Here is a 14306-nt window from a genome sequence, read left to right as displayed (position 1 = left end):
TATAAAGCAATAAATATAATGCAAGGAAAAGATTATATGACATATATATGATTTACCCATAGCATCCTGGTTGCATTCACCATCATCATTCTGAAGTGATGTAAGCCGACTGTCAGCAATTCTGTGTGAACATCAGGAGGATAGAGAACTGAGAAGTGCTTGAACCTCTGAATCAGTCTATGATCTATAATCTATAAGTGTTTTACAAGTTTCTAAAGTAAGTTTGCACTCAAAAAGTAATTTGTTGAATCAACATGATTTCATCGTAGCACCCATTGTGCATCTAAACAAATCAAGTAAACTTGAACTGCTGTTAATGTGTTAAATGAACACAATATAAATGTGTAAATTCAACATGGTACATTTAACAGGTCCGTGAAACTTCTTTGCTGCTAATTGAATTAAAATGTTTATATTATTTTAGGCTGGTTGAATTTATTCAGAAATACTCAAGTTTTACAATTGCTCTTTAATTCAACAAAATTCTTCCTTGTTACATCGAACATTCATTTAAAAAAGAGTCAAGATTTATTTTTCAAATACTGAGGCAGCTTTAATTCTTACTTTGTATAACAATACAGAAGGCTTAGATATCACCTTCTACAGTATGTTTTTTGATTGTTTGTTTGATTTTATCCATGGTTTACTTGTGGCACTATAGATTGGATCATGTTTAGGGGAGTATATTTGGTATATAGTATATATTGATGTATTTAACCTGTAAAAACCCAATAAACATAATGTTTAAAATACCCAGCAAGAATTTTTTTGTTTTTAAAAGAAGTCTAATAAACTGATTTAAACTGAGGGGCTGACATTGTACATTTGGATTGAATGACATTGCTTTTTAAGGTACAAATACACAGTATTTGTTGTAGTTTTATTGCTAACAGAGCAGAAATGAGAGCTGTTGCTCCTAGGGCTGGGCGATAAAATCGGTATCAATGTTTATGGACTGAACACCATTGTCAATATCGATAAAAAAAGATTTGGTAAGTAGTTTCTGTATGAATCGCTATAGTTTTATTAAAATGTGGCTGCTGAGCGTGCTTTGGAAGCAATGCCAATAAGCTCGAGGTGTAAGGTTGTCATTTCCAATGGAGGTACGTGTAACACACGTGATTTGCAAAAACAATGCAGCGGTTTTTACTTTCTCCATAAACTTGCATCGGAGCTGCAGCAATGGTTTGTCCGTTTGTCCTCTTCTGAGAAAATGCTTAATGGTTGTCTAATTACGAAAAAGTCCACTGCAAGGAGTTGAGGAGGGTTAAGGAATCTACGCACATGCGCCTCTCACTTTAGGTCAGATTAACAACACATGTGAAAATGAGTGCCGTATACAAGCAGTGAGGAGATTTTAAATAGGATGTTGCCAGAGAGGCTTTTTGGTTTCTTTTCTTGTGCATCCCAGCCACTAGCACCCCATCTGAAAGATTTTTTAGCACAGGGGGTAATGAAGTCATTCAACTTCACAATGTGTAATGTTGCAGTATGTATTTGAATAATGCTCAGATTTCATCATCATCATAAGTTTTGTTTACAGAGTTTGAGGTTTACTGTATCATTATTATTCACACCTTACATATTTTGATCTACCTTTCTATTTACCCATGGCACACACTTTGTAACCTTTTATTTATCAAGTTTAAGAATCTCTTTAACACTTTTGTTTATTTTATTATACAGAGATATTCAATACGCAAGCTTTATTGTGTCCAAAATTGGATTGAAAAAGCCTATACAAAAAACCACGCATAGACTGCTTCCAAACAAAATTCTAAATATGGTTGAAACTTGACAAAAGAGACCAAAAACTTCTCAGAGGCTAGAAAATAAAACAGCAGGTGTAAACAGGAATGTGTCTCCCTCATCTATGTGTAATCCTATCGTGATCCTAATTACAGGGTCTGTTTGACCTCCAGAACTAGAGCCAGGACACTGGCGTTATGAACACAACGCTAGAGTGAATACAATCACCTGAACAACAAGAACACAAACGCCCACTTTAGCACCTCTGAAAGCCTGAATGGGTGTGAAAGACAGCGAGAGAAAGAGAGATAACCCAACAGAAACAGAGTAATTGTGGCGAGACTGCAGATTGCAGTAGATGTGCATCTCCAGTCACAGAAGCATCATGTCACCTGTGGCTCGCTTTCACCGCACACATGTCCACACATCAACACCTCCTCTTTCCCTCTCACACTGCCACTTCACCCCCAATTAACACCTGCACACACACACCACAGACCCGGTGTCACCCAGGTCAATCCGGACGCTTCGGTAAATATCACACACTGTCTGTGCTCTAACTGGAGTCAAACAGGAGCTAAATCAGAGGTGAGTTGTGCTTTAGGTGAATACACACTTTCCACACACACACAGTTGACTGTAACTGTTCACATACAGGCTGCTCAGCAGGGCAGACGATACACGACTCTGTGTTAATTAACAAGCTCACAGAATGTGTTAAATATAGCTGACTGCCAAGACCAAGACACTAAAAATGGTCTATCAGCTCAATGGTGATCAACGGTAAACGATATCTCGAGCTTCCGCTGTAGTTTTGCTTACCAATGAAAGCAGGGACAAAACTGGCAAAAGGTTGAAATGCACTTCCTAACCTAATCAACAGATGACTCATTTTTTTCTGTTTCAGTACCGCTTTTGCCCCTAGGGACCCCCCTGTTGCCATGGTAACCTTACCAGTCGAGAACTGCCGTCATCGGTGCCAATCAGAGTGACCGCCATGATGGCAAAGTAGGGCTCTTTGAAGAAGGATGGCTGTCCAGAGTGAGAATCGTGTCCGTGGTGTCGACATGAAGAGCAGAACCTTAAACCAAAAATGAGGCATTTGTGTTAATTCAAAGTAAATAACAAAGCAAGGTTCACTACTAGCATTCTGCCACAACTTTCAGCTGACAGTGACCTGAGAAAAAGTATCTATAAACATTCTTTATCAGACATTAAACTTTATTTTCTCATTAGTTTTATTTGTATAAATCATGCAGAACATATAGATTTTTTTCTGTGTGTGTATTTATTTTATTGTTTATTTTTTACATTTAATTCCTAAAGAAATGTTATTATAATACAGCTGAACTGCACATTAAGAATCTTTTCTAAAATTGTGATTGTTATTATTATTTTTATTGCAATCCTTGGCAGCTTCATTGTTGTTCCACTTTGAGCTGTCCTTTGGACAATAATTGTGTCTTTCTTTGGCAACTCTATCAAATTATTGGATAAACTAATCTGTGGCTATTAGGTTGTAACAGAATTCACACGGTAGGGGAGAACGGGGCACAAAGTAACAATTTTTGGTTGTGGCCAAATAATGAAAAAAGTAATGAGGTTAGACAAAGCATATTTTTTTTACCAACAACACCCAAGCCTCTCCTACAAATGAGTTTTAGTTCTATAGAGAGCCGACTCTTTTCCTTTTAATTAGCAGTGTTTCTTTTGGGTTGTGCAGTTTAGTTCATAGAATTTTTTCAATGTTGTATACTGTAAACTCGCAAACCTTTCTGGTCATATCCATAATGCATGTTTATTTCCCTTATTTTAAAAATAAAGTATGTTTACTGACTGATATTTTTCTATTTATTACCTCTGTGGTTAGTTGTTTTGTTAAATATAAACAGATGTTTCAAAATGATGTTAACATAATTTTATATATAATTTTGTAATCTATAAATTTATATTTTACAGCAAATGTCACATCCATAACGCTTGAATTGCTCACATATTTAAAAAAAAATTTAATACTTATTAAAGAAAGACACAGCTTCGCAAATCTCTCCAAAATAGGCCGAGCACTCGGAGGTGTCTCATAGAGAGATCTACTGAGTTTAGCACTTAGTCTATGATTTGACTCTTTAACACTGTAAATAACTCGGAATGCAGAAATTGCATGATACCCCCTTTAAAGGTACAATATGGAGCTAATATGGTACAAACGTTTACCTTTTGAAACCTTTGTGACAGCTTTGTGAAAGTTTTTGTTCTTTTATTTCTGAGGACGGTTATGGACTGAACACAACCTTGGCACATGTTTATAACAGATGGAGTTACTTCACATTACATTTATTCAGTAATATACTTTTTATATTGTAAATGACCTAATGTCATTACTTTCATTACTAAAGCGTTAGTACATTATACCCTATTAACTAAAAATGATCAATGTGCAATAGGCATCAGCTTTGACAGAAGACACCTTGAGCCATCCATTGTCCTGTATGACAATTAAAACACACAAACAGAGAGAGAGAGAGAGAGAGAGAGAGAGAGAGAATGTGAATCTTTTTTTCTTTTTTCATTAAAGCATTTTTAGCCAAGCTGTGTACCTGATGATTTTACAAATGCAAGTGCAATGTTCATACATACAATGCGAAAATCACAAACCCAGTCAAAACAAAAATATAAACTGTGACTCGACAGATTGAGGTATTATAAAATGAAAGCCCATACTCCTGACTGTTATGAATGCATTCAGGACTACCTGTGGATTAAATGTAATGAATCTGTAAAGAAATGTTTGGTTTCTTGCACTGATCAACCATTTTACTTTAAAAGAAACACATTAAAAACACATTTAAAAAGCAAGCAACGATCCAGGTCTGGTAGCAAATTTTATAATTTTTACGATTTTATAGATTTACTAATTGTAATCTTTCCACACACCTCAGTCATCAACAAGCACACACACATTCACAAATCCAAAAATATAAAGACAAATCCAAAATTCCTTCTTTATGCTGAGGTATCTATTGATAGCATGTAACAAAACAGGCCCCCCGTGACACAACTGACATGCACGAGTCTCCCGTCTCTCGCCCAGTACTGAAGACTGTTTGTTGGTACAATCAATAAACACTTTTAGCTGAGAGAAAGAAGGATAAAAAACAAATAAAACGTTGTGTCGCTCGGCTTTGATCTTTAGAATGGCGGTCAGATTACGAGTGACAGAAATGGAGTGGTGTCTGGCGGTCGTCGTGCTGTTTGATGCATGGCGCGAGATTGGACGAGATGTTGTGTGTGTGCGTGAGGACGCCACAGATCTCATTTTTCAGTGCCGACTGTGCCATTCTGACGGCAGACTTTATCGGTGCTGGAAATGTGTTGAGCCGAATAACGAGACATGGGGGTTCCATGCAAAAAAAAGAGAGACAGAGATATACAAGGAGCCTTATGAATTTTGAGCTTAAGGGGTCATCTAGCTTGCTCTCCTCATTGAAATGCTATAGTAGCAGTTGAATTTGTTGATTTTTTGCGATTGACCACAAAGGAGCACACAAATCTTGGGCTGCACATTGTTTGTAAGAAATTCCTTTAAAAGGGAAGCATTGGGAATGTCGGGAATAGAGGTTGGAGGAATTTCAGGAGCTGTATTACATTGATTTCTCCTCATTTTTTAAAATAAGAGAAGCGAGAGGACAAGAAATGCTGGGAAAGAGAGAACAAAAGGTACATAGTCTGTACATGTATATGAGTAACACAACTCAATGTACTAGATATCACACCCCCAACTATACTCTCTTACTATACAATGACTATTTGTCAGTGATTCATAACATGTTTTAATTGCAATTAATGTTAGCGTTTTAACTTTTCACAAATTCTATTGTGTTCTTATTAATTTTTACACCAAATATTTTCTGGATGTCCTTGAATTGATTTTAAAAAGTTAAGACAATATTAGTTTTTAAAAGTATGCCAATGTGACCCTGGACCACAAAACATTAAGCTTGATAGGTGTGCATATATAATATTAGAATATTACATTACAGATTTACATTAGAATATTGATTTTCATTAAACTGTGGGAACCCCTTCACAAACTCTTAAGCTTGACTCTACTCCCCACGCTCCTACTCATAGCTTGGTACTGGATACCATGGTCAGCACATTGTAGACTTGTATTTTCTGTATATAAGATTGCACTAGTGTTTTTTTATTTATTTTATTTTAATTTTTTTTATTTATTTATTGTTTAATTTTTCCTAAAAATACTCTTCAGTGTAATTGCTTATTGTTACATGTTTATGTTGTCCTTTTGTATATTTTTGTAATGTGTGTACAAGTAAAAATATTTTATAAATTTCCTACTGCATTTGTATATATCAAACTCACTTTTCTATTAGTAATGTGCATTATTATTAACTGAGCCTGGTCAACTTTAAAGTCGATTTTCTCCATATTTAGATTTTTTTGAACCATCAGAATCTCAGCCAAATATTGTCCCATCCTAACAAACCATTAATCGTTCATTTATTCATTTTCTTCTCGGCTTAATATTAATCTGGGGTTGCCAAAGCGGAATTAACCGCCAAATATTTAGCATATGTTTTACGCAGCGAATGCCCTTCCGGCTGCAACCTATCTCTGGGAGACACATACACACTCTTCACACACATACACTACGAACAATTTACCCAATTCATCTATAGCGCATGTCTTTGGACTGTGGGGGAAACCTGAGCACCCAGAGAAAACCCTCCCAAACACAGGGAGAACATGCAAACTCCACACAGAAATGCCAACTGATCCAACCGGGCCTGGAGGGCCGGTGTCCCTGCAGGGTTTAGCTCCAACTTGCCTCAACACACCTGCCTGGATGTTTCAAGTATACCTAGTAAGACCTTGATTAGCTTGTTCAGGTGTGTTTGATTAGGGTTGGAGCTAAAATCTGCAGGACACTGGCCCTCCAGGAACGAGTTTGGTGACCACTGGCATAGGGGGATAACTGAGAATGGAACACAGCTAGGAACTATGCTTCGAACTACAGCTCTAGAGGTGTAGTTGGAAGCGTATAAGTTTGCGATGCAGTTTGCGAATGTTCGTTGGAGCAATGGATTTGAGAAACACCAAATCAATGAACTATGTTTGTAAAGACAGAACCTGCGACCTTATTTAACGATGGTTTACGGAAATGTTGTTGTCAATGGTAGCACAGCATTTTTTGAGAGCCTGCAGAGTAGTGAAGTTTCACTTTTGAGTTACACCGCAACAACTTCTAGTGGAAACTGAGCGAAAAAAAATGATGTAGTGCAAAAACACTGCCTAAATGTGTAATTAAATAAGGAATTATAAAAGAACATATGCAAACCTATAGGCAAAATTATTTAAAAAGTCCAATCTAACAAAACATTGACCACTGATTATACTTTTGCTACTCAAAATGTTGCAAAGAAAACAAAAACACTGGAGTATCAGGTCCCATCTGACTCAAAATGAATGGCAAATCAAAGCAAAAGATCAAACAAACCTTTAGAAACATAGTAAATCCATATTAGAGGCAAAATTGCATGATTTATAATAGCAAAACCTTACAAACTTGAAACATTTGCTGATGTGAGTCCCTAAAACATCCACAAACTCTCCAGCACATCACAATGTGATACTGATTACAAACCCTGCCTTTAGAGTGCTCACTCTAGTGCACACTAGAATATCTAGAGTATGCATGGGCGTCAATGGTGCTGCAGCTTTGAGCGGGATGTCGACACTTTAATCTAGTTGGTGGGAAGGAGAAAGAGGCATGAAAGGAAATGAGGAGAACCAGAGAAGATGTGGCTCCTACAGGATCGACTACAGCGTTAATGATAACCGTCGCCGCGGTGTGCGCGTGTACAAGAGTGTGTGGTTGTGTTGCCTGTGAAAGGCTAATGACCTCCTCAACACCTTACAAAAGCACACACAGTTGATTTTATATATACGCTTCAGCTGCCTTGAGCACACACTTTCACCTTGCCTCAAACGCAATTTTATGCACACATACGCACATAGACACTGACACAGAGGTGTAAGTGGCAGAAATATTATAAGCTACAATGGTGGTTGAAGGTGAAGCTGAGTTAAACAGACGATGAATAGACAGGTCTTGATGACGACCCCTCCACCACCTCAGGCGGTAAAGCAACACACACACTTTACTTTTAGAGGCAGGCGAGTACAGCTAGTTATTACTCACAAACACTATACTAGGCAATGATCCAGACCAGGGCTAAAAAAGCAACACATTAAAAGGACAGCTTTACACAGTTTTTTTTCCAGTGATGTGGTGTTTATTGTTGTCAGGTGAAATTCATGAATTTCTGTTCAGCATTGATCAGTTACTTGGTTTGAAAAGGGCTTCATGCAGTGCAATACTATACTGATAATGTATTAACCTTTTATGACGAAACATTTCTTAAAAGGTTGTCAGTGTGACCAGAACAATGAGCTTAGTGACAATGAATCGGAAATGTATTAGCCTCCTCAGAGGATGGAAAACAAATGTGTACTACTCCTGATGAAGTAAAACTAACAATGTTGGATCACATTAATCATGTGTTCTATTGGTGCATTCAAGTCATGTAGATAGATAATCATCATCATGAGGTCACTGATGCAAATTGGAACCTTTAAATGTTCTTCAACAAAAATTTTGAGTTGGGGGAAATTAATTATACAAACCATTTTATATATTTGTATGGTCCCACTTTATATTAAGTGGCCTTAACTACTATATATTTGCATCAAAAACTAAATACAGTGTACTAATTGTGTTTATAATGTATTGCAGAACACTTGTAGTGCAATTTTGTGTCGGTTAGGCAAAGGTTTATAGGTATGGGTGGGTTTAAGTGTGGGTTAATGTGTAAGGGATGGACAACAGTGTAATTCAATAAGTAATTACAGAAATTATTTACAGATGAAATTACATACAGGTACTAAATCAATCATAAGTACAATGTAAAACATGTATTTACACAATAAGTACATTGTAACCAATGAATAATTTCAGTGTAAGTACATATTAGTTAAGGCCACTAAATATAAATCGGGACCCTGACGAGATTCTATATAGACCTTTTTCTTTGTTGCAGCATGAAGGGCGCCATAGCAAATAGTGTCTTCCGGTAAGATACTTTGAACTTTCGTTTAAAGCATTTAAAACTGGTAAATCTTGATACAAAAATAAGTGTTAACACCGTTTTGAGTTGCTTACGGAGTATTTTTGGGATGCATAACTTAGCTTTTAAAAGATGTTTTAAAGCCGTTATACTTCAAACATTATGGTGAATAATTGTTTGGGTTGTTTATATATATTTGAAAAAAAAAAATAGAAAAAGTGATTATGATGATGATGATGATGATGATGATGATGATGATGATGATGAAGATGCTACATTTAAATGGCACAAGATGCCATCTGACGATGAGGGTAAATACCTTGCAGCAGTTGTTTTCATTCCCATTGTCTCACATTTTTAAAATGATCAGTCCAGGAGGTTGCTCTGATCAACAGCAGTATTAGTTCAGTTAAGACATTTTGAAGCTATTCAAATGTGACTCTTTATACACATCAAGCTGCCGACCGGAAGTTCAAAGCATCCTCCTTAAGCATACATGCAAATAATAAAGGGTAATGTTGTATTTTATGAAAAAGGTCTATGAGCATAGTCAACATACCATGCTGTATTTTCTTAGAAAAAAAAACAAAGTCTGTCGTTATTATGACTTGTCAACTTTTAGGTAGAAACATCCCAGGAGGACTTGAATCCAATACTGCTATGGAACATACAAGAATACTTTTCAAATTTTGGGTTTGTGTTGCTCTCCACTTTAATTATTTTAGCAAAAATATGTAGAAAACAGATAAATGTGCAAACATAACTTTTACAAACAAAGCAATTCCAAACGTTCCTTGCAACACCAGTTTTTGGACATGCAGTATAGAATAATGCTTTATTTTTCTGACAGAAAATGTCTTCATAAACCATGTTCACAGATTGCAGAATGTATTATTGTGTATATTTGTGTCCTCATAAACCATGTATTCAAGAACTCTTGGCAGTTTATGCAGACTCTTCATAGACTTAATGTATTTTATACCATAAAAACTTTTTATATGGCTTTTGCTCACCCTACCTCTAAACATTTGGTGCATTTGGTCCAGACCAAGGGCAACAAATGATACATTGTAGCATTTTTCTGCCGTTTTTGGGTCGATTTCCTACTTCACTGACTGCTTTGTTCTTAACCAGTTGAAAAGAACCAAAATGCAGTCATGTGATAAAATCCACATCATTCATTGGGCAGATGTTATCGAACGTACTTCCTAAACTGCTTTTCGATTGGTCAGAATTAACAAACCGGAAAATACCAATAGAACTCCTACAAGTAAACAAACCAGCAGACACGAACTGTCACCTTTTTACTAACGAGGGACAACTGCGCTGGCTGATTGTATCCCTGATCATAGTATACTATAGTTTGCATAAATCACTTCTGACAAGCTAAACATTTTGAGAATGAAGTGTGGCTGGAAAATGCATGTTTTAATACATTGCAAACAGCACAATTCACTTCAGGAAGAGGCATGAATTAATTTTGCTAAACTGCTACATGGTCATCTTCCGTAAATATTACCAACAATCCATCAGGTATGTTTTTCCCTCTCGATAGAGAGAGAAGAAGAGAGCGAGATCACGGCAGCTGGATAAGTCCAAATAGGCACAGTACTTTTTGCCCTTGGTTCTGTTCTAGTTCGGATCATGTTCTCACCACAAACAAACCGCTCTAGGGTTCGTTTAAAAGTATACCGAGACCACTTCTTTAAGGAGGTCTCAGTGCGCTTTTTTGATCCGCTTTTGGTGCACACTCAAGTGTGATTACTACATTCACACCTGCCCAAACAAACTGCACCAAGAGGGAGAATGAAATCAAGTGCGATTCAACCACACTAAATAAGGCAGGTGTGAAAACACCCATGAACTGTACATTCTATAAATAAAACCCTGCCCCAAAACACAACCCTAACAGAAAACATTCTCCATTTTTATATGCTTTTTTTTTTTTTACAGTTTTTGCTTATGGAGATCAGAATCTTTCTCCACGAGTCAATGTAGGGAATAGTAAAACTAAAGATACACACAAAAACATCCAATCTAAGAGAATGCTGTAAAATAAATATTAGACCAGTAAACTTAACCGATCATTTCCAATGTTAAACTCAAACCAACCCCTTGCACAGACTTTTCAATGTGGACCATATTGCCTTGTATTGACTTCAGTGTAATTTTGTACCTCAAGCTTTGACCATAAAAATAACAGTTAGCCTTCACAGTCCCCCTCCCTCCTTCAGTCTCTCTCTCACTCTCCCTCTCTCTCCCTCTCTCTCTCTCTCTCTCTATGTGTGGTGAAACTACCTTCCTGCCCCTGTGCCTCTTGTTAATTAATCACTGTGTTGTTAAAGAGTGCCGAGGCGGACTCCGAGCCTACTGATAATTAGGGATCTGTGTTCAGGGCTGGCTGTGAGAGGCGGGGTGCGAGCAAAAGCTAGAAGGCTGCGTGCGTGCGTTATGTGTGGCTGTATCTGAATATGTGTATCTAAGTGAGCCAGCTATGATCGTGTGTTATATGAGAGTTTGTGTGCGGCGCTGGTAAAGTGGCACATTAGTATTCAGAGAAACCGCTGCGCCCCTGCTGTCCTGCTACTTCCTGCTCACCACCGGACCAGCATTCAGCCGGGCACAGTCTACCAAAGCTCCCGCAGGGGGCACAAACATAACAGACCTCAATGTCCAAGCACCAGCCTGACCCAACTTGACTATCAGTACCTCAGCTTGCTGCAATGCTATATTTGCTCTGGTTTAAAATTGCCTCATGAGCGGACTGAACCTGAAGTGTTTTTCAGATATGTTGTGTGTTTATGTGTACAGTATGTACAATAAAAGAAATGAATAACAATCCTCTTATTAGTGTCTGTTTCCGTCAGTGCTGTGCAGGTTGGTATCCCCAAAGAAAGCAATGTTTTCAAAGCAAACTTACCAACACTTTACATGTAGCTATAATAGTGTGACATATACAGTAAGTAGACATGTATAAAGTATATATAAGAACTTTTTTTTTAAATGTCACTTTAGACAATTCTTTGGTTTTTAACAAGGTAAATTTTCTTTTGTGCCAAAACCAGCTAAATCCACTTCTGCTTTTTATGAAAGACCCTCCAAATCCACCTATTAGGACAAGACAGTGTAATTAGTTGAAAATCACTAAAGAGGCAATTACAGCTTATGTGTCCAAACATAACACACATTACACAAACCACCTGAAATTAAAAATACATCTGTCAAGTAAGTGGCGGTTCATTCCACTGTAGTAACCCCTGATAAACCAGGGACTAAGCAGAAGGAAATTGAATGAAGGAAATCTGTCAAGTGCATTAATCAATAATATGAAAATCAAATGTGATTTAATTAAATATTAACAATCTATTGTCATTTCTGATATTTGGGATTTGGATTTAATGTAAGTAGATCGATGTAAACAAGCTTGTTAGATTCAAATAATGTAGTAATCAAAATACTAACAATAAATAAATAATAATAATGTGAAACATCAATATCTGTGCATTGTCCATTATTAAAAGAATAATAATAATTTATTGAAGTAATATAAATAATGTATAGTTTTATACATTATGTTCATCTTTTAAAACATAGCTTGCATTAGCAAATTAAACACAAGGTAGGCCAACTGTGCAAAAAAAGAGGATGCCTCTCAGAAAATGTAATTTATTCATCCTCACTATACAGTACTCAAGATCTTGGTCTCTTTTTTGTCACTTGTTTATCCTAATAGCATCCATGCAGGATAAAAGAACAGCATCTTAACTTCGTTAAATGTATAGTAAATTGTGGTGTAAAATGTGGTGGCGCAGTTGGTAGTGCTGTCGCCTCACAGCAAGAATGTCACTGGTTCGAGCCTCAGCTGGGTCAGTTGGCGTTTCTATGTGGAGTTTGCATGTTCACCCCGCGTTCGTGTGGGTTTTCTTCGGATGCTTCAGTTTCCCCCACAAGCCTAAAGACATGCGGTATAGGTGAATTGGGTAGGCTAAATTGTCCGTAGAGTATGAGTGTGAATGAGTGTGAATGGATGCTTCCCAGAGATGGGTGGCAGCTGGAAGGGCATCCGCTGCATAAAAGATATGCTGGATAAGTTGGCAATTCATTCCACTGTGGCGACCCCAGATTAAAAAAGGACTAAGCCAAAAAGAAAATGAATTAATGAATAAATAAATTAGACTCATTCAAAGTAGCACCGCTGCGCAAACAAACGTTATGAATGCATGTTACACTTAACACTGTACATTGTGTTTTCTTTTTCTTATAATGAGAGTTTTGAGAGTAGAGATTTTTGAGGGAATGTTAGTTTTTATTTGCCATTCACTGACAGTCGGACAGGCTCATGCAGTTCATCAAACTCTGTCTTTTAAAATCAAAATCAAAAGTGGAATAAAACATATATATATTTATATATTTATATAATATATATATATATATACAGTGTGGGTAGATTGCTAAACGTGTACAGTGTACAGTGTGGGTAGATTGCTAAACGACCATTAACTGTTTTCTCAGAGAATGACATGCTGACAAAACATTGCAGCGACTCTGATACAAGTTTTTTTTTTATGGAGAAAATTAAAAAGCACTGCTGTGTTTGGGTGTTCTTAGTTTGTTTGAGATAATTACTCTATCGAAATGTGCACATTGCATTCAAAGTATTAAGCTGATCGGTCACTTCTTGTCATGTGACTTGTGGTGCACTCACGGCATTCTAACAACTTGAGTTGTTTTCAACTAAGGACAGATGCGAGATACGTGTAAAAGACATGATATGTGAATGGCCATTGTCATATGTGATCTTCAGCAGTTGATCTTCTTCTTGTACAGACATTGTTGACAAATGGGTTGCGGATACATTCCTTGGCAGTTTGTGGGTCCTTCACTGGGCCGTTTCCCCTTAGCAATGAAGACGTCTTTTTCTTGTTCATTTTGCTGTGGGTTACATTTTGGTGCTCAAGTGACCGAGATGTAACCAACATAATATGGTAATTTTTCAAAATAAAAGATAAAAAAAAAAAGATTGTTTAGACTCTAAATAAAACGAAAATAATCAATGATTTCTTTTGCGGCCCGGTACCAACTGATGCATGGACGGCTACCAGTTCGCAGCCCGGGGGTTGGGGACCACTGTTCTAGAAGAAGTTTGCATGGAAATTATGATGACAAGGCAGATTATCAATCAAAAAGTTTTGTTTTGTCACAATCCTTTGCATAATACAGTTATTATCTCATGTCATATATCAAATCTCATGAAAAATGTTCAACAAAAGAGCTTTGAAACTGTAATAAAGTGTGTTGAAACTGTAATATGGCATCATTGTTTAATTAAATGCATTTCAATAGTACTTTTTAAACACAACCGGTTAGGTTCAATGTTGGTGGTTTGGTATTTTTAAACATGATAAAAGG

At 36.8% G+C, this 14306-nt stretch overlaps 1 protein-coding gene across 26 annotated transcripts in view; it reads right to left on the bottom strand.

Annotated features, from left to right (window-relative positions):
- Positions 1-14306, bottom strand: part of LOC137487924 (uncharacterized) — a 410987-nt gene that overhangs the window by 231399 nt on the left and 165282 nt on the right. For 23 of the 26 annotated variants that reach the window (XM_073926252.1, XM_073926253.1, XM_073926259.1 and 20 more), the window contains one exon: positions 2704-2830. In XM_073926252.1, coding sequence (XP_073782353.1) covers positions 2704-2830 — 127 coding nt within the window. Of the gene's footprint in view, positions 1-56; positions 122-2703; positions 2831-14306 lie in introns of those variants that run through there. The other 3 variants (XM_073926249.1, XM_073926268.1, XM_073926269.1) reach the window with 1 other exon arrangement.

The sequence above is a fragment of the Danio rerio genome, chromosome 16 (genome assembly GCF_049306965.1).
Source record: "Danio rerio strain Tuebingen ecotype United States chromosome 16, GRCz12tu, whole genome shotgun sequence".
In the NCBI taxonomy this organism is placed as follows: Eukaryota; Metazoa; Chordata; class Actinopteri; order Cypriniformes; family Danionidae; genus Danio; species Danio rerio.
The sequence above is the reverse complement of the archived record's forward strand: the minus strand, read 5'-3'. Positions and strand labels throughout refer to the sequence as shown.